The sequence below is a fragment of the Lissotriton vulgaris genome, chromosome 1_1 (genome assembly GCF_964263255.1).
Source record: "Lissotriton vulgaris chromosome 1_1, aLisVul1.2, whole genome shotgun sequence".
NCBI classification, from domain to species: Eukaryota; Metazoa; Chordata; class Amphibia; order Caudata; family Salamandridae; genus Lissotriton; species Lissotriton vulgaris.
In genome coordinates this window covers 1930478922-1930506488 of record NC_141685.1, presented here as the reverse complement: position 1 = coordinate 1930506488, position 27567 = coordinate 1930478922, and the positions used below count along the sequence as shown (strand labels likewise).

The 27567-nt window shown below is 42.9% G+C and overlaps 1 protein-coding gene across 4 annotated transcripts in view; it reads right to left on the bottom strand.

The window, feature by feature from the left end:
* The window catches only part of SYT1 (synaptotagmin 1), a 1122517-nt gene that overhangs the window by 847421 nt on the left and 247529 nt on the right, over positions 1-27567 (bottom strand). For all 4 annotated transcript variants that reach the window (XM_086919582.1, XM_086919584.1, XM_086919586.1 and 1 more), the window contains one exon: positions 18086-18268. In XM_086919582.1, coding sequence (XP_086775708.1) covers positions 18086-18251 — 166 coding nt within the window. In that variant the 5' untranslated portion in view covers positions 18252-18268. The remainder of the gene's footprint in view (positions 1-18085; positions 18269-27567) is intronic.

The window sequence follows — 27567 nt, the reverse complement described above, 5'->3', positions numbered from 1 at the left end:
TTGCCTGAGAAGCTGTCTAATGAATTGGTGCATTCCATACTGACAGATTTGCAGTTCAGAACAATAATTGCACCAAATCAGGCATAGACTGGTAGAGTGAATATTGGGTTAGGAATTTGAAAGAAGACAGTTTTAAGTGAGTTAACCTTTAGGTGTTTTATCATCCTCTGTTGGATGTCAGCAAGAGCGCTGGCTGCTATCCCAATGTTGCCGGTGGAGGGCATTTTCAAACGGAACTGAGAATCAGTAAAATGGTATGTGATGCGTGAGTATTTATTAAAAAGGCAAACAACACCATATAAAGACTAAAAAGAGCGGTGGGAAGGGACACTTGGAAAAAACACCTTTTTAGAGCACTGAAGAATTGGAGAGGAGAGAGAGATTGCTGTTTTCTAGGCTTGCCTTGGTTTTCAAGGTATTACGGGAATCATCTGAGAACAGTTCCCTTTGATTCAATTTTATCTCTAACAATTCCAATTATAGTGGAGTGGCCTGCTGTGTCAAATGCTGCCAGAAGTGTGATTAGGCAACAGTTAACTCTATCTAAAATGTAAATATCTTTCAAATTTCTGTTTTTAGGCTGCAGCCGGACCTGACGTCAGACTAAGGCTCAACAAGGAGGTCTTTTTCATCTATGAAAAAGAGCTGAGCCTCTGGATTTCTGAATCGGGATAAAAACTGGCTTATTTTTTGGCAGTCTGAGACTAAGGTGTATGACATTAAATGCAATATTTACGATAGTCCAGTAGGGTGTATTTGAAGGATGGATCTATTTGAGAAGAGCGGTTTTGGCAATAGTATGGATCATTTTAGATGTGGTCACTATTATCAAGGGTGACCAGGTGACACAGCAACCACATGCTGATGGGTGGGGCATCAGGGAAAGTTACTTTTTTAAAATTATTCTCCAAGAAAATGGAGAACCTTTCCCATTTTTCCATAGCATAATCAATGTTACTTTAAAAGCAGGATGTGTGAAATGTCTTATTATTTTGAAAAGATTGTTGGAGCAAAATTTTCCTTGGGTATTCCCTTTGGTGACGTTGGCTACAATAATATGCTATTTGTTTTTCCCAATCTTAAAGTTTTGCTAGAGTCACAAAGGAGAAATGTTGCTTTAACCACCTTCCTCTCTTCCTGCAGGTTTTTGAAATGCTATTACATGATTGTTTGAACTTTATTATTTTTAGTTTTTTAGATCTCTTCTGTTTAGGATGCCAATCAAGGCTTCTGAGAAATGATTAATCAGTTTATTTTCATCTTCTGTTTGAGTCAAATAGTGATGAAGCTATAGTTTCAGCAACGGTGGCAGGACCATTCTTTGAGGTATTTCTTGTTGGCCTAAAATCAGGACTCTGATCAAAGGAGAGAGAAGGGGGTAAGGAAGCCATCTGACCAATCAACTGGGATTGCTGAGCCTCAACATACCATTCTGAAGCAATTATATCTTCTTGAGTTGAGCCCCACCCATCAGCATGTGGTTGCTGTGTCACCTGGTCACCCTTGAGAATAGTTACCACATCTAAAATGCTCAATACTATTGCCAAAACCACTCTTCTCAAAGAGATCCGTCCTTCAAATATAACCTACTGGACAATCGTAATTTTTGAATTCAATGTCACACACCTTATTTCCAGACTGCCAAAAAATAAGCCAGTTTTTATCCCGATTCAGAAATCCAGGGGCTCAGCTCTTTTTTCATAGATGAAAAAGACCTCCTTGTTGAGCCTTAGTCTGACGTCAGGTCATGCTGCAGCCTAAAAACTGAAATTTGAAAGATATTTACATTTTAGATAGAGGTAACTGTTGCCTACTCACACTTCTGGCAGTATTCCCTTGGTTGCCAAAGACCATAAAGAGGTGTAGAATGATAGATGATACTAAGGGCCTGATTTAGAGTTTGGTGGAAGGGTTACACCATAACAAACATGACGGATATCTCACCGCTCCCTTATCATGAGTGCACTAAGTTGTAATGCACTGGTGGATGGGATATCAGTCTGTTTGTGATGGGGTAAGCGGTCTGAGAAGCTTCAAATCATCCTCCATAATGTTGCCAATTAATGTATTGAGGCGGGACGCCCAAAGGTCAGTGCAGACATGAAAGGCAAAGGCATTTCAGTCTGCTTAGGAGCAACTTTGAGTCACTGTAGAGCATCATGCCTTTGCAGCTCCAGCTCTCCAAAGGAGTGCAGAGTACTAAGCGCCCAGTAGACAGAAAGCACACATTGAAGTGAAGAGTGTGGCTGGATTTCAGGTTCTTTTACCTTTAATCTATGAGAAGTGTGAGAGGATTATGGGAGGTGGTGGAAAGTGGCAAAATGACAGCAGTGTTCTTATATACATGAAGAACAGGAGAAGGCAGGAGAAAGTAGGGAGATGATGGCAGAACAACTGCTATTTTCTGTGCATATTTAGTGTCATGATAAGGCTACTTGGACTGGATGTGGGGAACTTTCCAGCAATGCTTTTTTTCAGCACATTTGATCCATAGCTCAGCCACCAGCGTATATGCCCCTGTATGGTGGGTTTACACACGGATATGCCCCTGTAGGGTGGGTTTACACAATCTATAAATGGGGCTGTGGCAGGTATCAACACCTTGAGGTTCCACATGACTCGATAGACCCAGCAAACTACAAAAATATTTTTATGTGATGTCAATTAGAATATGTTGATTGAAAACAATCCCATGATTGATACACAACAATCAATTTCTATAAGGCATTTTAGAAAAAAAACATTTGCCACAGCTGTTTGTAACAGCTGGGATTCCAATGCAGTTGACAATCAATTTGGTTGTCAGCTGCAGCCACACCAAGGTGCTTCCAGGTGTTTCCCTTTGAGGTTTATTTCTGCTTTAGCACATGTCGGCTCAAACCTTTCTGTGTTTGGCCTTGAGATCAACTTTGGGAGTGGAGTGTAAACTCGGAGCAGGGTTGGGGAATGGGCAACATAATATTTTACTTGATCAAATATCGACAAAGAGATATCTTCCACTTTTTATAAATGACATAATTCACACCTCCCCATGTACAGTTCTCTATGTAGAGTCTAACTCCACTCCAATTTTCATTTCAGAGTTTTACATTTATTGTAGGCTGTGAATTGCATCTTACTTTATGTATTTGTACAGGGTAGCACCTCATATATATTTATATCATTAACGTTTTCTTATTACACTATCACATCACAATGCCAGCTGCTTATGTAACTGGATGCTCCTGTATCAATAAACAGTTTGCCATCAAGGTCAGCGAATTTTGCCTACTCTTTCTCTGTCAATGACATACTCCTCTGACAGCCTGACAGACTAAGGGGCATCAGAATTTGGGCCATTCAACTGCCCACCCAATTTAGGGTAGGTGGTGGAATGGTCAGTTTTTGTTTTTTTACTATTCCTTGCCGCTGTGAAAATCTGGTGTTCAGTTTTAGTTTTTTTCGAAATCAAATCCCACTTTTGTACTTTGTTTTTCAGGAAATAAAAGCAACTTACATTTTTGAATGGAGGCTGTCATGTTTGATGGAGCCAGCTGTCCATGTTTTAACTCAGTCCTGCCGAAAAATCTAATTTTGAGGATAGGTGCTGCATCAGGGTGACAATGTAATTGACTCTGTTGCCCTGAGAAAGTACATACCATATTCCAAACTCTAAACCAGGCCCTAAGTCTGATTTCTATATGGCTTCTTCATGTATTGAATTACTCAGTGGGAAAATGTGAAGGAGCCCACTGTGGGGGTACCTGGATGTTAGTCCCATTCTTGCCTTGAAACAGGACTGAAACTGCACACCGTGATGAGGTCCAATAATCATGAAACCAGGTTTCGAGAGTTCCTGTCTAAAGTTGCAGTTCATGCTTAACTGTTCCGGCTGCTGAAGGGCCGTCAGTAATGGATATGGATTGTCCTTGTCTGGAGTGGCACAGTAGACATCACAAAACGAAGGACTGGAAAGTGGCACCAAGTATTTATCAATGACTTACATTAATTCAAGCTTTCTGCTCATCAATTTGTTTTACATCTTGCTATTTACCCAGCTTTGGGTATGAGATGAGGCCTAACGGCCAGAGCTGCCGACTTTGGAACTGGGGTACCAGGTTCGAGTCCAAGCCTCAGTTAAACATCCTGGGATTCTGGGCAAGTTACTTCCTCTCCTTGTTCCTAAAAAGAAATGTTTTCTGGTGCTAATGTAAAACGTTCAAATACCTTAGGGTGAAGTTCTAATAAAACTGAGATACCCTCACATTAGAAGAAAGAAAGAGCTGTGTGTATGAGCACACTTTTCGATTTGATGAAAACTGCTAAAATCATTAACTATGAAGAAATTCACTTTAAAGCTGTTTTAAAGGATCCACCGTCGCTTCCTTCTGCCAGCATTTTCGGTGCAAAAAAGAGTAGGAACCCCAATAAATACATTGACATCCCTGCGTTAGCCAGGCCCACAAGAACAGGACAGACTGTCATCCCAAGGCAGTTTACGACTGCTTGTGTCCTGGAACTCGTGGTTTTTAGCTCCAGGTAATAGCTGTTGGCTGTCCTTCCCGCAAGCAGCTGTTTCTGACAGAGGGCCGGGATCCATTTCAGAGAAGAAAATCAATTAGTATTCTAATTTGTTATCTGTCATTACCAGGTCACAATGAATTAACCTTTCTATTTATAACACCCCTTGATAAACCTCGAGTAACAGGTGAGAGACTCCTTTAATGACTGTCTAAGATGATTCTGCGCGCCCATCAGGACAGCTACAAAATAAGGTTCAATCCAAGATGTCTGCTATTAAAATATATCATAATTGATTTAGTACCACATGAGACCAGCTCCGGAGAAACCACATACATTTTCCCACTTAAGTAAAGAGAGAAGTCTTTTGGGAGTTTAAGGACCAATTCTGGAGTGCTTCTTTAGTTACCACGTACAATGGAAGTTGTGCGACCACGGTGTTGCAAAAGTATTGGTTAAACTAAAAAATCAGCTAAGGATGTGAGGTTCCTACCAGGTCTTGATTAATTGTTATAAGAAAATAAAGTCAGTTCACGTAATCGATGTATGAGAACTAGTTATAATATACATTTATACGTGGTTTAAATTGCCTTTAAAGTTCAGGAAGTCAGCTCTGCAACTAGTAAATCCTGGAAAGAAGGTGGACATGGAAACGTGTTGTAGATTCACAGCATCAAGAGTAACAATTTTGTACCTCCTCATCTGGAAAGTGACACAAAGAAGTGTGCATCAGCCCAGGGTACCAGATTTCAGTGAGGTAGCTTGGGCTGCAGGGCAAATACGCGCTGTAGTCCTCTGCACAGCAGTGGGCTACTCGATCTTAGATGACAAGCTCATCTCTGTGGGTGTTCAGTGACTATAGAAGAAAACAAAGGAGGGAGTGGAGAGTTGGTATTCTTAACGAACACCTGGGGTGGATTCAGCCTCCCCTTACAATGATTAATAAACAGAAAGATCCACCCCAGGGAGATTGCAATTGATGAAGTTAGATCACGGGTCAAGTGTGTTTCCTACATTGGTGGGAAGCACATCGTATTTCTTAAATTCCCCTCACACACCAAAAGGTCTAGTGTAGCCTAGAATGGACTCCCAGCACTCAAGGTTTCACCCTAGGTTGCGTAACAGTCGGACATGATGCACCCACTGTACTTTGAGTTCTGTGTGGAATACAGTGTGGGTGCAGGGCGCAGAACGCTGAACATTTTGCCCTCTGCCATCTAGAAGACTGCTGGCACAGCAATTAAATGGCCTAGAAACGTACTACTACAAGGCAATCTATAATACTTTATTTATTAAAGTAACAAGTTGGAAAAGTCTGACCAAAGTAAAATGCAGTGAGTATATAAGGTCATTCTTAAAAGAAGATTTTCTATCTTTGTCATTCTAGAAACTCTTTTTTACAACCTTTACATTTTCTATGTGATGTACCTCTTTTTGTGACGTACCTAATTTCATTCTACTCCACGAATGGCACCCGGCACAGCAGTTCACATCCAGCATATATATGAGTGCATCATGCTTTGCAGCCATGGCCAAATTCCACACCTATGGCAGGATGCGTGCATAGGCGTCCCTTAAAATGTATGAGGATAAGCTACAAATGTGAGTTGAAGGTTATAAGGGTGTGGTGACAGCCTGTAAAAACCTGGGAGGAACATGTAGAGGTGGGTACTAGTAGCACATAGGGGAATACTCCACCACTAAAGAGAATTCTAGAAAACTCACTGAAACACTAAATAGCAAGTGTAGAGAACTAACCACATTCCCTGTAGGTAAGCTGGGAAACAAGAGAATCTGAGAGGTTGGGAGGGCCAGGTCGGTCTTTAAATTATAGACAAACAGAGCAATTAAGAAATATCTGGATGGGCTACTGCATGTCAGTAGAGCTGGGGAAGTGTCAGACGCAGAAGATCTGTGGGGAAATAGAGAATTTTCAAAATATGGTGGGGCCTTTGAAACGTTGAGAAGAACAGCTGAACAATTACAACATTTTAGTAAATGACTGACTTTTGAAAGATCTGGAGGGGAGGCTCAGACTTAAACTACATTGTGGTAATTTGTATCATCTTGGAGAATTGTATAACACTTTATGCAACCCAAGAGTGGCCTAAAAGTGATAAAATTGTGACCAGAGAGATGTCCTGCCTAGCATGTTATGCACATACATTGTTTACTGCTTACTGGGGACATGTAATTAGTACATTATATGAAGGCTCTGGGTTTAATTTTTATTGGCGAATGGAAGAACTTGCTTTTGATTCCTGATGATAAGTGAAGAGCATACAGCATCCTTAAAAGAGCTTTGCTTAAGGCTAAGTATATTGATATGCCTATATCCGAATTTAGAAAAAATATATAAACAACATCTAACATCATAATTATTCACATTAACAATAACATACACGTACACACTACAAATGCATTATACTAGTAACACACTCTATGGTGAATAAACTGGTAATTTCTGACAATTCCTGTACAACGTTTCAGTGAAAGATTGAGTGGCTTTCTATTATAAGACGATTAATAACAGAATACAAGAACCTCACTTCACAAGCACCCCCCCAAAAAAAACAATACATTTCCTTGGACATCCTGGAATCACTTTACTAGCACCAAGCAAACCGAGGATCTCACACAATTTTAGGTCAAAGTTTAAAATCTGGGCCTGGATAGTTTTACTCTAACAAACACATTGAACACGCTCACATTAACCTGTGCCTGGCAAGTTCTGAAATAAGTCCCAGAAGCTAAATGTCAGGAATCAAAGAAGAAAAACTGGCCCTACGATAAAAGAAAGAAGGTTGTGCGGTCTGATGTGTTGTAACAACATTTCTACAGCAATTATTCAATAAAGAAGAAATAAGGCAGCCTTAGACATTTGCTGGTGTAATGGGTTTATCTAAGAAGTCTCATATATTTCTTACTTTTGCTCCTTGTGTACAAATCTGCAGAAAGAGAATACTAAACATTTAGCAAATTGCTGTCATCTAAGTTGATCTTTTGGAAAGATCTAGGGCCAGATGTACTAACTTTTTTTGCAGGCGCACATGGGTTTTAGACAAGTTTGCGACTGCAAAAAACGTGTGGCCAATGTACTAATCCTATTTTGCGAGTCGCAAATCAATTTGCAACTCGCAAAATAGGATTAGCGACTCGCTATTAGGAAGGGGCATTCCAAGGGTGTTCCTTCCTAATAGCGACTAATGAAGCTAGGTATGACTGTTTTGCTACCGCAATTGCGGTCGCAAAAAAGTGAAGGGGTCCCCATGGGACCCATTCCCCTTTGTGAGTGGCTCTCAAAATATTTTTTAAGAGCAGGCCTAGGGACCACTGCCTGACCTTAAAAAATTAAACTGAAACGTTTCATTTTTATTTTTTAAATGCATTCCGTTTTCCTTTATGGAAAACGGGTTATATATATTTTTTAAAACAGCTTTATTTAAAAGCAGTCCCGGACATGGTGGTCTGCTGACCCCAGCATGCCACAATCCCTGGGAGTCAGAGCCATTCCCAAAGGGATTTCAATTTGCGACAGCCTCATTATTATGCACGAGGCATGCAAATAGCGACCCCATTGGGAATCGCAAACCCTGCTGTGCATCCCAATTTGCGAGTTGCAAATTGCGAGTCGCATTTAAGACGCAATTTGCGACTTGCAAACTGGTGGATCGTACACCTGGTCCCTAGAATATGTCAGAGTAACGACAGCAAGATTCTTATATAAACGAAGCGTTAGAGAAGAGAGGTAATTCACTGACAAGAAACCATGCATTGAACAGGCTCCCTAGAGTCCACTGTCCAATGACTTACCAAATAAGAAAAGCCTCAATAGAGGATTCACCTTTAGCCTGAAGCTTTAGAAATGGCTGTTCTGTTTTTATTGACATAAAGAGCTTAGATGAGACAAAAATGCATTAGATAACAACCCTTGCTGGATGCAGTGTGAGATTCGGCTGGTTCTTTGTGTCATTGTGATAGTCCAACAATCTGTTTAGACTCCAAAGGGAAGTCAAGGGAAAGTGTAAAAATCTCCCTCAAAACATAACGGTATTATTAGGTTTCCACCAAGGGGTGGCTTGTCAAGGAGAGCTTTGAGGTTCCACCCCCACAAAATTTGCAAAGCACAATATATAATTTGGTTTCCATGTTTAAGGCTTAATCAACAATGCCAGGCTTTGGCCCTTTGCTGCTAGGTAAGGTCAAGCAAGCCTCTGTGTCTAGCATATATTGCACTATATTACCTATAATTGTACTTTGTTTTCTCTTGTAACCTGCACACTTGTCACTCTTTCCTCCTGTAATGCACTGTTTACTACCTCATGTATTTTGTTTTGCTCACAATTGTCACTTTTACCACATGTAACTTATTGTCTGCTTTTGTAATTTGTTCACTTGTAATTTTCTGTTCCTATTGTGAAGCGCTCTGATGCCTTCGGGTAAAGTTCACGCTATATAAAAACGCATAAAGAAAATAAAATTAAAATAAAAGATCCAGTGAGCAGGTGTCGGCCAGGAATGACGTAATGAAGTTGGGGTTACGGCGGACCAGCCCTTGACTTTCACATCAGTATGTGATGTAGGCCTCTATAAGCCGCAGCTCAGACTGTAGATATTTATAGGCACGAGCATTGCTACATAAGCCCTGGTTGAAGCTTTATGTCAGTCACCCCTGACTTACAACACCATTTTCACTCCTTACAAGGAATATGCTGACTCGTGCAGTCCTTCTAGGCCCCGCCTTCTTGGAGAAGTAAGGAGGACTTGATGAGGCACTGAGTGTGATGTTAGAAAGTCACAGAAAATTGGCATGCTGCAGAGCAGAGAATATGACTGGTTGTGTTAGAAATGGGGTTTCTGGTTGGCTAGGGTATGCACCTAAGCCAGGCAGAACCCACCACTCTAGTACCGGTAAGGGAGTTACACACACAAGATAACCCCTACTCACCCCCTTGGAAGCTTGGCAGAGCAGTCAGGCTTATAGCAGAGGCAATGTGTGAAGCATTTATGCAACACACATGCATACCAGTGACACACTAGGCACACCACAAAAAGAGAATCCACACAAGGTTATGTAAAGATAACCTTTGTATTATACATAAAACAAATAGATCACAATCATATAAGCCGCTTTGCCACTAGGCAATTGTCAAACATAACACTTAGCGAATTATATCAATGACTATAACTTGCACACACTAGAATCCATCGTGAAAAAGAACAACCTACACCAATTCTGTACATATTATGCCATTCCACCCATACGGAAGGGCCCAGAAGCCTCTGTGCCTGTTGTGTCAATGAAAGGCGGTGAGTTGGAGCTCAAGGTATGTCTCAGCGGGGTGGGGGCACACACCTAGGGCCCATGTTGGTAAGGGGACCACCCAGGTCCTCCTTGCATAAACGAATCACCCAGCAACTGACTGTGAACTCTTGGTGCAGCTGCCACACCGTGAAGCTCAGCCCCACTCCACAATCACTGGGGGCTGGGAGGTTAGATAACGGGGCAGGCACTCCTCCTCTGAAATACTCATTGTTCAGGTTAGGCAGCTACAAGGACAGCAATTACCTGTCCGGACGTGGATACCACCGGCACCCTGCGAGATGGCAGGGGAGTTCCTTGCCCCTGTCCTCGCCATCCCCTGGGGTTCAAAAGTTGCGTTGGCCATCTGGATGGTGTGGCCTCGCAGTCAGCAGAGGTGGCACCACAATGCTGCCTAGCAGCAGCCCTGTGGCTCCCTCCAGAGGGAGAGTGCCTCATAAGGATGGATCTCGGCTGCCAACCAATGACCCCAGAGGAACATGGCTCCACCACGGTCCTAGGCTTCTGTAGGTTGTGGTCACTCATTGGAAAGGCAGGGGGAGCTCTTTTGAGTGGGAGACATGGCTGCTGTGCTGCAAAAGCGCCACATACTTTTCGCAGGCCATATCACAGGATCCTTCCTCTCAGTGCTGGGGTGACTCTGACACCACCACCAGCAGTTCGCCTAGCGCTGGAGTCTTAAACCGCAGAGTACTCTTCACTTGCTGGGCACAATTAAAGTGATCCTCATATGTTTATGTTTATGTTTTTTTGCAATTTTTATAGCGCGCAAATACCCGAGGGTGACTCAGCGCTTAACTGATCAGATGATGACAATTAACAGATCTTAATGTGGAAACAGCCAGGTTTTAAATTGCTTCCTGAAGCTAAGGAGGGGGGGGGGGGGGGGGGGGGGAAGTGAGGGGAAGTGAATTCCATAATCTGGCTGTGGAAATCACAAAGAATCTGTCACCCCAGTTCGCTTTCTTTGTGCGTTGGACATTAAGCAGATGAGCTGAGGATGAGCGAAGAGTCCTGGGAGTTACAAGAGGACGGAAAGCTTGTTTAAGAAACTGAGGGCCAGAGTTGTTAATAGCTTTGTAAGCAATACAAAGTGCCTTACATTTTGTATGGCTTTTAACAGGAAGCCAGTGAAGCTGTCAGATGAACGGAGTGATGGAGGTGTACTTAGGTATGCCCAATAAGATTCTGGCTGAGGCGTTCTGCACCAGCTGAAGCCTATTGATAACCTTTTCCTGCGCGTTAAGAAGGAGGGCATTACAATAGTCCGTTCTGGAAAAAATGAGGGTGCTGATCAAAGATTTACCGGCTGTTATGGGAAGGTAAGGGAGAAGCTTCTTGATTTTCTTTAAAGTAAAGAAGGAGGTGGAGACTACCGAATTGACGTGGTGGTGGAAAAGCAGTCTATCGTCAAACACGACTCCAAGATTACGAACCTTAGTGACAGGTTCAGGTGGAGGTCCCATCTCATTAGGCCACCAGTGGGGGGACCAAGCTGGTTCAAGCTTCCCAAATGTCATTACCTCCGTCTTTTCAGAGTTTAATTTTAGACAGTTGGAGGACATCCAGGAGCTGATGGCAAGCATTCCCTCTTGGAAGTTCGCTGCAACTGAAAGTCCATCGTGATGTACAGATAGAACCAGCTGGGTGTCGTCGGCATAGGTTGTGAGACTAATGCCATAAGACTTGATCACCCTCGCTAAGTCCGAAACGTAGATATTAAACAGGGTCGGACTTAGCGAGGAGCCCTGCGGCACTCCACAAGGAAGGGAAAAGGTGGGGGGGGAAAGGGCCTAATTTTACAGCTTGAGAGCGATTGGCAAGAAAAGAAGCAAGAAGGTCTTTGGCCTTATGCTGGATACCAATTGCTGAGACATGTTGCGATTTCTAAAATCGCAATTTGAGATTTCTTAAATGCAATGCATGATTATTTTTATTTTGCGAATTCGCAAATAGGGAAGGGTAAATTAGCATGAAGTTAACCTTCATGCTAATTTGCGAAAACTTTCAAAAATGCACAAAAATGCATTTTTGAAAGTTTCATGTTACACACACACATGTCCTTGGGACATGTGTGTGTGAAACTTGCACTTAAAGTTACATTTCAGGGGTGCGGGGGGGGTCCTTTGGACCCCCCTCTGCACCCTTGAAAATGCATTCACAAATTGCGATTCGCAAAATGCGAATCGCAATTTGTGAATGCCTTCCCATTCATTCCTATGGACCTCTAGGCCCATAGGAATCAATGGGAAGGGATTCCTTAATTGCGATTCGCAAATTGTGAATCGCAATTAAGGAATTTTCAGAAATCGCAAATAAAAATGCGATTTTTTGATGCATGGCAATTTGCGATTTCTTAATTGCGATTCCTTAATTTTCGCAATTAAGAAATCGCAAATGCTAACTTCGATGCATGTGACGGTATATGTTTCTATCTTGTCCCTATTGAAAGTCACACATGTAAAATTGTTACATTGCATCCCCAATGATATGCCTCTCAACAGTGAAAAACGAAATACACAGTACACATGTCTCACACACACCAGTACATGTCCTACCTTTCACATGTACTACACCCTGCCCATAGGGGTACCTTGGGCCTACCATAGGAGTGTCTTACATGTAAGAAAAGGGATGTGTTGGTCCTAGAAATTAAGTGCACTTTGCCAGGTCAGCATGGCAGTTAAACAACACAAAAGATATCGGAGGGTCTAGCACAACTGAGCTGGTGTAAACGCAAACTGTGAGCTAACAAGAAAAACTAGATCACCATACCATGTGTATATCTATCTAAGGTCATCCCTACAACAGACCCACATAGTGGTCAGGCAAGGATGCCCATCAGTCACCACACGGAACCGCCCTTCATCATTTGGGATTCCTTTGAGACCACCATCAGGGGTGCCACTTAGCTTTCACGGAGGGGGCCCAGATTTTGAGAGCCCTCACCCGATCAGACATGTCTTGCTGTGGTCTTAATACTCAATTAAGAGGATGTTAACACAAAAAAGGGGGGACTGATGTCGCAGTGCACGAAGAGGTGTGTAAAGAATAAGAAAAAAGTGTACTAAAATTGGATGAGGGGGTACTGGAAATGAAATTTATTCTGGTGCTACCCACTCTTCCAACATTAAAAAGTAGTCAGTGACAGTCACAAAAATTTAGACCGCCTGGATGTACTGTGATGTCAACATGTTTCAGCAATTTGTGACACGTTCTGTCATTGCTTTCTTCAGGACCAAATATACTGATAGCTACTGCAACGAAGTGATAATGAAACAAAACAGTGCTCAAAACCAAGACAAATAAAACTCCCCAATCGGCTCGGACGCCGATTTCCGAAGTACCGACGGACAGAGCGGTACTTCCCCTTTTTTCCTGAGCCGTGGCCAGGTGGGGTGATGTCTGTACCTCTTCCGAGTCTGGGTATTCAAATGGCTTAGAAGAGTGGAGAAAACGCTGCGGACACCTAGTGGTTTCAGGTGATCTCTGTATCAGTTTTATTTGTCTTGCGACATCAGTCCCCCCTTTTTTGCGTTAACATTCTCTTAATTGAGTAGTAAGACCACAGCAAGACCTGTCTGATCGGGTGAGGGCTCTCTCAAAATCTGGGCCCCCTCCGTGAAAGCTAAGTGGCACCCCTGATAGTGGTCTCGAAGGATTCCCAAATGATGAAGGGCGGTTCCGTGTGGTGACTGATGGGCATCCTTGCCTGACCACTATGTGGGTCTGTTTTAGGGATGACCTTAGATAGATATACACATGGCATGGTGATCTAGTTTTTCTTGTTAGTTCACAGTTTGCGTTTACACTAGCTCAGTTGTGCTAGACCCTCCGATATCTTTTGTGTTGTTTAATGTATGTAGGGGACATATCGGAGCCTGGTCTTAAAAATTCCCTCTGGCCCAAATTAATAGTTGTTGTTTGTTTCAGCATGGCAGTTAACAACTGCATGCGCAGACACTGCAGTGGTAGGTCTGGGACACATTTACAGGGCTACTCATGTGGATTGCTCAAACAGCGCTACAGGCCCACTAGTAGCATTTGAGTTACAGGCCCTGGCACACTGAGTGCATTGTATTAGGGACTTACCAATAAATTAAATATGCCAATCATGGATAACCAATCATATCACAATTTATACAAAGAGCATATGCAGTTTAGCAATGGTTAGCAGTGGTAAAGTGCCCAGAATCCCACAGCCAATGGGTCAGAAAAATAGGAGGCAAAAGGCAAAATGTTTGGGGATAAACCTGCAAAAAGGGCCAGGTCTAACAGGCTGTATATGCATTTAGGTGAGCTGTAACAACTTTGTAGCTGTAGGGATTCAGAGGTGTACGTGCCTCGGGACCTCCCACTGACGCAGGATAAGTCTGAGGCACCGCCTTTAGAGGTAAGGGCACAGTATAATAGACCTCTTGGCTATCATTGCTAGAGCAGCATGGTGTATATAAATGTATACATATATCTTTGATGCTTAGGATGGTATCTCTTACAAGTGTACGGTCCAACTGCGCTTGGTTATTGCTATTACAGAGGCGATTTTGATGTTCAGTATGTTATCTCTTGCAATTAAATCTGCCTTTCGTGTCCGGCATACTCGTTGTTACACATGCTGAATAACTAATTGTGTGGCAAGATTAGACTTGGTGGGGATATTGGACATGTGGCGAGTAAAGAGGTCGTATATCACATGACACAGCTCGCAATTTTTGAAAGTGTTTTTAGAGCTAGCTCCGTTTTGGGGCTTGGAGCCATACCTTGAGGTCGCGATGATAAGGCATTAAGGGCTCATGTGGAGCCGTTTTGAAACTGGTTTGCTTGAATAGCCAATGTAGTATCCCTTATGTGGCAGCTGGACGAGGTTTGCATGACTCATGAAGCAGGTTATGCAGTGTTTGAATGATTTCTATTGACGGCATACCCGTTCAGGATGTCTAAAACCATATCACTAGTCAGAGAAACATGGCCTTTATGACCTGGAGTGGATTACGGATTGTCAGCAAAAGGTACTGAAATAGCGTTATGTGCACATCTGAGCTCTATCATTGAGTCCGCTTACCCAGGGTATAGAGGTATAGAGGTGTTTCTTGGAAAAGGACATTTTTCAAAATGAATTGAAGGGACAGGGAATATGAATATAACCATCCCAGCAATACGATTGGGGGGACTCTGACTGAAGTAAATTGATTTTCTTACAGGGCGGGTTCTCTGAAACCTGAGTGGTTACCAGGTGAGATGAGGCCAATACCTCGCACAGGACAGGTGAGTGTATCTGTCCCAGCATTTTTTTATAATATAATATGAAGTAAAGGAAATGTAATTACAGATTTTACTGTTTAATGTATTTTTTGTGTCATCATCTCTTAATGGAGTGAAGATCACCCTGCCTGTATGGAGGTATTAATTTGATAAATTGCATTCTGTATAAATATGTTTATTCATGATTGCAGTAGCTCAACGAAGATAGGGTCCTGAAGAAAGCCAGGGCAAGAGGTCCATTTTTTGCTTAAACTAGTAGACCGATTAGAACAGCGGTGTATTTGGTACAAGCTGCTCCTGCACCATTTTTTAAAAGGTTTAAAAGCAATACTGGAATAAAAGTTTGCTTCCATATCGTTTTTAAAACCTTCACTTTATTCGCACTGCACCAACCCTTCTCATTGACTGCTCTTACATAGGAACGTAGGCGTATATTGTCTATACTGGCGACCAAGTCGGTTACTGTCTTTTCAAGGGCTTTCCTTTCTTGAGGAATTGCCAATGACTAGTAGGTCATCCAATCCACAGAGGCACCTTCTGTAACTATGAGGTGTTGTGGTAGGAAAGCAGGAGTTCCAGATGATGACACTGGCCACAAGGGCAGTTGATGGAAATCCTATAACTCCTTTCCTATGTTGTAGGAAGATTACTCTAATGAGAAGGTGGTTTGTATCACACACCGTTTGGGTGCTGAATGATAGGTAATTGCATTTCTCATTGTCATTTTAAGACCACCAGATTCCTGTTGAGTTTGAACTAGTATGGATTTGGGGATTGAATCTGTAGTTGTTCGGTAAATATTTTCCCTTGAACCCTTGTTCCCTTGTGGAACTGTGTAGAGCAGTGTCAGAAAAATAGGAGGCAAAAGGAAAAATGTTTGGGGATAAACCTGCAAAAAGGGCCAGGTCTAACAGGCTGTTTATGCATTTAGGTGAGCTTTAACAACTTTGTAGCTGTATGGATTCAGAGGTGTATGTGGACTGACGTGAGCCATCAGAAGCTGCTGGACTGCCCTGTGAGCTCTGAACTGAGTTTGTGCAGCCAGCTTTGAAAATAAAACCCTTTACATTTCAAAGTTTGAATTGAGTTGCAAATTGATTTTGTAGCTGTTGATCGCAATTATCGATTTCAGCCGAATTAATATCATGATGCTGCTATTGTTTGATGTTATAGATCGTAGTTTAATTGTGCTATTCCCACTCTTGCATACATGAGTCCCTCTGGTCCCCCTTTCTGTTTGCACACTTCTCTGTCTCCAAATGTTCTGATTTCTTTCTCTTTTGGTCCCGTCTACAATAACTACAGCTTTGAAATGCTGAACACTTTATTTACATACGTCCATGGACACAGCGAGGCCCTGCCCCATAACTCTTCACAGACAGAAACAGAGGACATGCACGATTAAAATATTGTTACTGATTGGAATTAATTGTGAAATAAACTTCACTTATCTTTGGATTCACGGTATTAATGTCTCTGATTGTGAAATATTTTGCATGATTTTGTACCTGAGTTATTGCGCCTCTTCCTTCCCCCTACAAGTCTAACCGCAGAATGAAATAAGACTATTCTGGTACTTTTTATCACATACTTGTCTTTACAAACGTTAAACAATGCAGCACACGTTTTTTTTTCAGGCTTTTGTGCCACGTATGTTTATTTGCATCACATTCTGTTCAGTTGAAAACTGTGCAATCTGTACTGTAATAACCTCAGCTCACAATAACCACCGTACACTGAATGTGACCATTTCTTTTTTGGCTTCAGCTGACCAATGTGTTGTGCAGATCTTAATAAGCGTTCTTTGTGATCCTATCCCCCCCCCCTCAAGTCGTCTTTCAGTCTATTGCCCTTTCCAAGAAAATAACCACGGTACTAATCAAATACTATCTGCATTTTCTGAAGGTTTAGGGGTCTTTTGTCGTGAGTTGGTCATCATCGTCCCATTTCTAATGTATGCCAGGTGTATACTATTACTGCAAAATATACGAAGATATGCAATCCACATGCAGAAGGAAAGAACTATGCAAGGAATTCCAACCGTAACATATAGCAAGCAGGCCCTTCTACTTTGGTAAGTCCACATACAGGGGCGGCTCCACCACGAAGGCACAGGAGCGTTGCCCCACTGCTCTGTAAGCAGTTGAAAAAGGAAAACTAAAATGATAATAATCAATGTTATTATTATTTGAGTTTTCCGTTCCTGTTTAGGTGAGGGGCGGAACCGGGCTGGCCTCACTCTAAGTGCGCATGACCAAACCGTCATTCGCACCCTGGAAGTTCCCCACTGGCTGTATCGCACAGCCTGGGTGGAGAACATGCACGACCTCCCAGTCCCTCTTAGAGCGATGAACCACGGCGCTCAGACCAATGACAATGTACAGCAAGGCAGCGTTGCAATCGGCTAGGGGAGTCTGGGAGCCTGTGTGCTTCCTGGTTCTGGCTTCCTGCTGTCGACCAAGAAGCCGAAGAGGACTGAAAGGTGTTTTGGCCTAAAGGTGTTTTAAAAAAATAAAAATAAACAATTTACCCTGCTGCTCCCAACCACCCCCAATATGTAGCGGCCGCCGCTGTCCAGTTAGACCATGCTGATTCAGACCTTTTAAGTCAGTGTGTATCATTCATTTATACTGAGTGAGCCTACTAGCATACCTGCACTGCAGACATTGTTATTCTGGGCCTTCTAGTGCTCTGGGCTGAGGATTGACTATTGCTGGGGAGTTAACATTTTAGTTGCAATAAACAGGCTAAAATGTCAGCTACAAGAACTAACATTTCAGCTGTAACTCCTAAATGTGGTATCACCTCACGTGCACCGTGCAATTCAGGTTGGGGTTTATGGCCTACCACTTCTAAAGTGTATCAGCCGCTACTATTTCCATCTGTCAATGAAACGGAGATGCCTTCAATGCAGTCACTTTGCATTGTACAGAGTTACCCATTCTATATGTCACAACAAGAGCATACACCTTTAAATGCAAATCTAGATGTGTTACTTACGTGGGATTTTGTTGAGCTGGTTCATAAACTTCTCCTTCATCTGTGAGAAGTCCCCCTTGCCCCCCTCGGGACCCGCTGCCTCGGTGGCATTGTTCAGCAGGGCGGACGCAGCGGTGGTTGCCGGCAGAGCCGCCCGGGCTTCAGGGTGACTCTCGGTCGACTTCATTTCCGTCCCAGGAGACACTGGCAAGAAGAAAAGGAAGGAGAGGAAGGTTTGAAAACAGTCCCAGCATTTCAGACACCGGGAGCAAGCTGCAGAGCGGAGACAAGTCCGCAGCGATGGGCGCACCTGCTCCCGGACTAAATATGACTTCATTAGCATGGAAGTTCGTGTGGGTTCATATAATATTTATTAGGCCACAGAGACGTGATGTTTTTTTTCCTCCAGAACCCAGTATGAGCTGTGGTTATATTCGTTAGATTTCCCCCGCCAATATAATTCATTCTCAAATCCGAATCATTATTCTCCACTATTGATTTGTTTTCGGCTTTAAACTATGACAGAAAAAAATAATTACATTTAACATGAGTTGTTTACCTTATTTTAGAGCGAATACATTGCACTAGATTATATTAGCACATCAAGGTGTGTGTAATTGAATATACATTTTCTGGTGGTATGTCATAAAATATCACCTTCTATTGAGAAATATGCTTTGTTGCCCCCGCAAGGTATTTCAAAATCATTTGCATGACATGCCAAACAATACCATGGCCAAACAATTATTTCACCGAGCATGGCAGCACTGCAGAGCAAGATTACCATGTTGTAAGAACTACAGTCATGTGTGTCACTATGCGGGAAATGACAATTTGACATAATGCTGTATTTAAATAAAGTTGAAATAATAGAGAAATTAACTGTTTTCTTCTAACGGTGAACTCCAAGGAAAGGGGACAATTCAATATAGAACATCTAGTGGGTGGTCCATTAATATTTGATTGTGTAAGAATATTTGCCTTCTAGTATATGCTTACATTTTTATAAACAATGTTTTGCCTTCTTATTTGTACCTTCATAAACCTTCAACGTGACACTGATGTTGACACACACGCAAAACCCATAGCATTTTTTTTAAATTGAAAGCCATGCAACAGTAATTGAAAGTCTACCTCTGTCTCAGGGTTTAATCAATTTTTCTGTCGTATGTATGAAGGAATACTTTACTGTAATGACAACAAATAGTACGATGCTCAAAAGTCAGTGCCAGTCAAGAAAAATATATAGAATTAACTAAGGCAAGTGCAAGCATTTACTCGCCATAGTCAAAGTGATATTTTGCATTTCGTTCGTAGTGAAGGGGCCAAATGTACCTCTCCTAGGGCTGTCACCTAGTATTGCCTTTGCCTAGAAATCAGTCATGACACATTAAATGAAAACATTACTGGTGGCCATACAACTCCTTTTCTACACATAAGTGCCATAGAGGAGCAAACAGATACCCAGTAAACTGTAAACATGTTCTGGGGTGTGCAAATAAACATTGAGGGCCGGGTGGGTAGTCCAGGATAGACAACATTGTATAGAAGAGAAACAAATGCCGGTAACTGTAGGAAAGGTTTCTACTTTTTATTTACAGGTTAAAAGGCTCATGAGAGGTAACAAAGGAGCAGCAACACCCTTTCACTCCACTTTTCAGTTAAGTCAGACTTTTTTTCCCAACCTAAATTCCAAAGCTGAATATTCTAATTACCACATAGAACATCATAGACAATCTAATTTGAATAATCAATTAATAAACTATAGTACAACCATGAATCCTATACAACAAACATGTAGAACGATTTGCATATTTTGTAGACACTCCATAAGCTTGTGCAAATGCAGAACACATTTGCTTAGAGTATGGTCTTTCACAGGCACTAGTTTAACTGAGTGATCCAGCCTGAAACAGTAATCTATTGAGCTTATGAATTTTTCACACCACAGAGAATTTCAGCGACTGTAATTGTTTGTGCCTTGAACAAAATGTTGGGATTTGTTACATGAAAATGTAGTTAAGTATTAATCACAGATGGACAGAGGGTCCAAATGCCTTTGAGCTTAACATTCTTCGATTACCCAAAATATTGTCCTGGCACATTTCTAATGACTACACAAAAGAAAACCCCTTGTGTCTAACTTGTTAATATTACTGCAAAAAGTGAGCATAAAGACTTATGCCCTGAAATAATGTGCTGCCAATGGGTGACCAACTGGTCTTTGCTATATTTATATTAACAAAGCTCAATTTCCACTAATATTGATCTTTTTTTTAAAACAGTGACAAAAATTCAAGCAAAATGAAAACTTGAAGATCCTGCTTCTATAATCAGAAACTGTATCATTAATTTGGGAGGTGTACGCCCCTCCCATTGTAATAAATACACTCTGGGTAGATGAAAACACATTTGTAAGATAATCTTTGCCCAACCCCTTGTACCAATTACACAAATAGCAGGCAATTCCACATAAAAATGTGTGCTAAGTTTCAAAATGAATTCAAAAAGAAAAAAAGACATACAAAATACCGAAATCAAAAAAGGTGACCATATGACGTTTTACAGGTTTAAGGCAAAAGCGCCAAGAAACTCCAAAGCTCCGATTGAAAGTCAACGTTTGCCCACAGTAAAGGAGCAAGTTAGGCAAGTTTAGCTGGTCCAACTTGTCAACGTTTTACCTTGGGTCTTGGTCTTTTTCTGGTAGAGACATCCTTCAGTGTGGCAAGGGATGATGTTGAAGCTAGTGAGGGTTGTTTGACTTTGGGCACATCATCACTGGGCTCCCACTGAAGCCTCAAGTTTTGGAATCAAGTGCACAGAGAGCGACAAATCAGGATTTTGAAGCCTTAGAGATCGGTTCAAAGCTGGGGTAACTAGGTCACCTCACCCACGCTCCAAGGTTTGCCTTGGGACTTTGTTAATTTTATTGTTTTCAAAATCCTCCAGCAGGCCAAGGATGCTTTAGCTGGGTAGGACTCCATGGGGTCCCACTGAACCCTTCTTCAGAGCAGCAAAAAACCTCCATGTGGATAAACCTGTAAGTCTCGCCCATGAGGAGCCTCCACCCTGGGGAAGTCTCCTTGTCTTCCTGTCCCAGTTGAGGACATAAAAAAACAGCGTAAAGCACAACCTAATCCTTTGAATAAGGCTTTATCTGCTATTGGCATTTGGTTGTGGATATACTCGCCTTTTGAAATTTGATAGTCTCCAGTTCCAACATTTTACTACGTCCCTTTAAACATATTTTTTAGAATGTATTTTCACAATATTGTTTAATGTTTCGCCTTTTCATTGAGTTATTTTTCTCTGCACTATATTTTGTATGTGGTGGGTTTCAACATTTTAATTTGAATGTTTTTTTTATATTTTATAGTTTTCATTTGAATAACATCCTCTTCCCTTCAAAAATAGGGTAGCAGTTTTGACATAAATACTCAAAAGAAACCAAGAAAGAAACAATCCTAAATCATTTAAATGCATTTTGGTCAGAGACTCTCAGCGCACTAATGAAATAAAAAATTAACAAATACATGACCATCTTAGCTCCAAAAATATAGACAGCATTGAATTCCGTATGTGCTTGAAAATTCATCTTTCGCCATATCAGAATATAGCTCTTGGTCAGTGGTGTGTACATTATGAATCATGTGTGTAAGTTATGTTAACTAGAGTTCATGTGTCACTGTTCTGTTTAAGTTCTGATCTGACTGAATGGTTAGATATATTTCTATATTTTAGTTGATGTATATATCTATTTTCAATTGGATAGGCAATTTTCACAAGACGGCCCTGGGTTGTGAAAATGTTCTGAATTATCTGGTTTAAAGGAATATGACAAAACAATCTATTCTGGAGTGTTCAATTCTGTCTACCAGAACAACCAAAAAATAGGAAAGCCATCATGAAGGAACTCGGGGATATGACAGACATTATAGCAATACAGTGCTTGACACACACATAGCTCAATGAACTTTCCATTAAAAAATCAGTTGAATAGATATTAAGGTTACGTTACACAACCTAAAGCTACTGACACACAGCAGTTTTTTAATATGACACACCGATAACACAATCAAATACGCTGCTCATTACCACCCAAATGATGTCACAGTTTACGTCAAATTGGACATCATCAACATAATCACAGGTGACAAGAATACATTAGACTTAATACTTGGCCATATTTAGCAATCAACTGGAGTGGGACTGACCTTGCACAAGCTCTGGGTTGAGTGTCAAGATTTACTGAGCATAGACCACAATTTGGCGGCGACCAGGGGTCTCCGTTTGCAGGGCCTAGCCTTTAAACCAGACCCTGTACTCAACATATCCATCCCTACAAGGCTGCAATTATGAACTCTATAATCATGTTATAACTGAAACCCAGGATCAGAATTCTACTCCATATGAGACCGATTCTAATATACCTGAGGGGCATTTTGCCTTTTGAAAAATGCCAGTGTGAAGTGTGCTCAACACAATGACTTCTTCAGTGAACCAGAAGAATTAGAATACAAACTGGTGGATCATGGCTTTCTGGAGTGGTGGGTCTGTTTAGCCTCTAAAAGAATCTGTTGGCTCCAAAAGAGGTACCCAGACAAAGGAATGATAAATATTAACAATTATTGTTCTACCTCATGAAACACAAAGATGAATTTAATTTCGGAACCAAACTAATCAGCTACACGTATTTGCAATACTAATATAATAATGTGTCCTTTTCATATTACTCCAGTTTGCTCACTATTTCCCTAAAGGCCTAAAGCAGGCTTCACTTCAAAATGACAGGATAAACCAAAACACATTTCAGCACTTTTGAAGTTCATTATATGCTATTGGCATTTTTATTGTGCTTTCCTGTTCTTGTGATGCCCAAGGTGCTTTGCTGATGGATGAGTACATATATATTCAGTTTCTTATGTATTATTGCAAGGGTGTCAGTTGAGGCATTGCTTATGGAAGACATGTCTGGGTATTGTGCGCAAGGATAGAAACTGTGCTCCAGTCGTGTTGTGGCAGACATTTTGCAGCCCAATCTTGCATGCAGAATAGAGTGAAAAAGTGTGAAATGCCCATACCAACTTGTAGTTCTTGTGGATCTTGTAGATAATATTTTTCAGGAGACAGCTAGCCCTTTATTGCACATTTGTATTAAATGTTACTGCTAAGATGCCTTATTTTCTTCAGGAGGATGTTTCAGAGTTTGCTTGTCCTGAGAAATATTAGCAGCCATAAGAAGTGCCATTATGGATCTATGGTTCCTCCTTAGTCAACCAAGTCTGAAAATGAATGTAGAGAGAGGGAGTCAGGAATTTGCATTGCAATGTGGGAGATGCAGAGTGCTTTGAAAGATATTCTTCAAATGACGGGGAGTCAGAGCAAAACTGAGAGGGCAGGGTGATGTGATTTTCCCAGCCAAATGTATCCTATTTGGAATAACATAGTATGGCATTTAACTGGGTTTGCCATTTGCCTATAGCCTTTGCATTAATCGGGATGCATAAAGGGTGGCTTTAGGAGTGATCAGAACGTAGAGCATTTCCATCATGAATTGGATGATTTCATAGATTCCAGTTAAAGAAGAGGCTGCAGAAGTATAGAAGATAAATATGTGGTAGTATAATTTACTGACACCATGCATTACCAGAGGAGAGTCAACTGTCATTTCTCTGTTTTTGGCATGGTCTGGTGAGGTGTAGCTGGCTGTTGTGGACATTGTTCAGGTGATTGTTCTGTCCTGTCAGGCCAGTCATGGAGCAAATGGAGAAAGGTATTGGTTTGCTCTAACAGTTACTGCGCCAATTGCTCTGCCCACTATGGGTGCAGATGCTGTGAGATTAGAAGCATCTAAGGCTGGAGAAGAAGTTGACAGGGAGGAAGTTAGTTTGGATATCTTTTACATAATGAGACGCTTACTGAGTGGCTATCTATTTATTACGATTCTCTCGCCAATGGTTTCCCTGGCTAGTACAGGAGCAGAGTACATTGGCTAAATGAAGGCCAGGTCTTGCTGGGTGGTTGAGCAAGTGTATTGGAATTTTACTAGATTAGTCTAGTTTGAGCAGAGACTAAACTTGGAGATGGTTTAAGGAGTGACAGGCCAATGTACAGCTTTGGAGAGAAAATATATTAGATAGTATTTGAAGAGGATTGGAGTAAAAGTTTGGGAAAAAGGGCAGGATAGTTTTTAATAGATGATGGCACTATTGCTAAAGTATAGGGACTGCTGATGGAAGGTGGTCTAAATATTCTATGATTGAAACTGTGAGAAAGAGCATGTGTGAGAGGTATGGAGGAAAAAAGTGGATCAGATTTTGTATGGCATGAAAAAGGAGACGGAGGCAAGGCCTGAGAGGGCAATCCCCCATGTCTCCTTCAACCACACCACCGAACTCCACTGGACCAACCATCGCTGCATCTACTTCACCTTCTGGAACCCCACCACGCACCACCACTCCCAACAGATGCCCCACCACTGCTGGAGCAAAGTCACCGAAGACCAGCTAATCACCACCCTCGCCCGGAGCCCACCCCCGAGCCCACTGACGCCAGCACAGTCGCCCGCAGCCTCAGACAGTGGATCGACGACTGGGCCAACACCCTCGCCCCGCTCAAGAAACCCTCCAACAGTCACACCAGCAAGAAAGCCAGCTGGTTCACTGAAGACCTCCAGGTCTCCAAGCAAACCTGCTAAAAGCTGGAGAAGAACTGCTCCATGAACGAACACCGGACAGCTAAGCAGCCCAGAAGAACGCCACCGCAGACACCATCACCTCATCAGATCAGCCAAAAGGGCCCCCTTCGAAGCCTGGCTAGACAATAACGCACACAACAGCAAAGAGCTCTTCAACATCGTGAAGGAACTCTCCAACCCCAGCTCCAACACCAACGATATCCCACCTTTGCAAGACCTATGCGACTCGCTGACCACCTCCTTTCATCGCAAGATCGCAAACATCCATGACAGCTTCAACAACACGACCGCCCGACAACCACTGAAACCCACGACCACCATCCGCCCCAACCGCCTGCTCTCCTGGACTAAAATCAACGAAGATGACACCATCAAGATCATGACCACCATCCACTCCGAATCTCCGTTAGACCCTTGCCCACACCACATCTTCAACAAAGCCAGCACCGCCATCGCACCCCATTTCCGGAAAGCCATCAACATCTCCTTTGAGACAGCAACCTTCCTGGAGAGCTGGAATAACGCCGAGATCAATGCCTTACTCAAGAAACCCAAGGCGGACCCCAAGGACCTCAAGGTCATCTAGAAGAATGTCAACAAACAACTGACCCACTACCTTGAGGAGAACAGCACCCTGGACCCATCCCAGTCCGGTTTCCGCAGCAACCACAGAACCGAAATTGCCCTCATCGCCACCACAGCGGACATCAGGACCCTGCTAAACAACTGCGAAACCTCCTGGACCTGTCTGCCGCCTTCAACACGGTCTGCCAACGCACACTACGAACACACCTCCACAACACCGGGATCCAAGAGAAGGCCCTTGACTGGACCACCTTCTTCCTCTCCGGCAGAACACAGAGTCCGCCTCCCCCCTTTCGCTCCGAAGCCACCAAGATTATCTGTGGCATACCCCAGGGCTCATCCATCAGCCCAGCGCTGTTCAACATCTACATGGCACCACTCGCCCACGTCACCCGACTGCACGACCTCAACATCATCTTCTACGCCGAAGACACCCAGCTGATCCTCTCCCTCACCAAGGACCCCCACACCACCAAAACCAACCTCTGCGAAGGAATGAAAGCCGTCGTCGAATGGCTGAGGAACAGCTGACTGAAGCTGAACTCGGACAAGATGGAGGTCCTCATCCTCGGGTACTCCCCTTTGGCATGGAACGACTCCTGGTGGCCAACTGCACTGGGAACAGCTCCAACACCCACCAACCACGCACGCAACCTAGTGGGCATCCTCAACTCCACACTCTCCATGACCAAGCATGTCAACGCCGTCTCTTCCTCCTGCTTTAACACCCTCCACATGCTCCGCAAGATCTACAAGTGGATCCCCATCGAAACAAGAAGAACGGTCACCTAAGCCCTCGTCAGCAGCAGGCTGGACTACGGAAACACCCTCTACGCAGGAGCCTCGGCCAAACTCTTGAGACGGCTTCAACGCATCCAGAACGCCTCTGCTAGCCTCATCCTGGACATCCCTCGCCACAGCTCCTCACCCACGCTCACAAGGCACTCCACAACACCGGACCAGCATACCTCAACAGCCGACTCAGCTTCTACATCCCCACCCGCCAGCTCCGCTTCGCCAACCTCGCCCTCGCCACAGTCCCCCACATCCAAGAGCGACCTCCGGTCCCACCTCACCGCCAAGACTTGGAACACCCTCCCCATCCACCTACGGCAGACCCAAGATCTGCTGTCCTTCAGAAGACTCCTCAAGACCTGGCTCTTCGAGCAGTAGCAGCATCCCCCACCCCCCAGAGCCTTGAGACCCTCACAGGTATGTAGTGTGGTTTACAAATGCTATGATTGATTGATTGTTTCAGGAAAGAGTAGTATATGAGAGAGGAAGCGGAAGGTATGGCAGGGATTGAATCTAACCTATGTGAAGGGGAAACAAAAGAAGGAAAAATATGGATTAGTCCTGTGTATAATGTTTATTTTGTAATCTCATATAATATTAATTATTGGGCTAAAAATATAATGAATAATGTCTCTATTGCTTATGCTGAACGTGCACATTTCCACTCACATGTTATGGGGGCTCCTTTCAGGCCTCATATAATAGTGAACACAGCAAGGGGTCCGTGGAAGTTATTCCAACTGCAGCAGAGGTGTAACCCAAGAGTATTATATGGATAACCCCAGCGACTGTCAGTGGTGTCAGTGGGGAAATACAGACAGACAATCCAATTTAACAGCTCCAAAAATAAATATTGATATTATGGTTTCTCCTTCTGTGTTGCAAATAATGTTGTAGAGTGTTGTTGAGTGAAAAGATGACACAGAGGGCCCGATTCCGATCTCGGTATGAAAGCCCTCCGTATGACTTGGATCTGGAGGGCTTTCCAAGCGAGATGTGCTCCAGGTGTCCCAACGAGCGAATACAATGCTGCTGTATGCTTACAGAGTTGCTTAGCTCGAACTCCCATTGAACTCTAAGGGAGCCGGTGTACTGATGCGTACACAGGCTCTCATAGAAGTAAAGGGGTGGGTGTGGAAAAGCATACACCCTGTGGCGGGCAGTTTGCTTTCCTGGATCGGGGGGACCCATGGGTACACCCTTGTGACAGATTAGAAGGGCCCCGGGGGAAGGGGGGACCTGCTATGGCCCCCCAAAGTACGCTTCCGACAGCCGATTCATCTCGCTGAGACTGAGATGAAGTGGCTGTCTGAATCAGGCACCGTACTCACTTGGTGGAAATCCGGCTCCATAGCGCGGCACAATTCAGCTACGAACGAGTTGTACGGACAGGTTCGGGTCCCGGAAAAGATTCGGTTGGCGCATA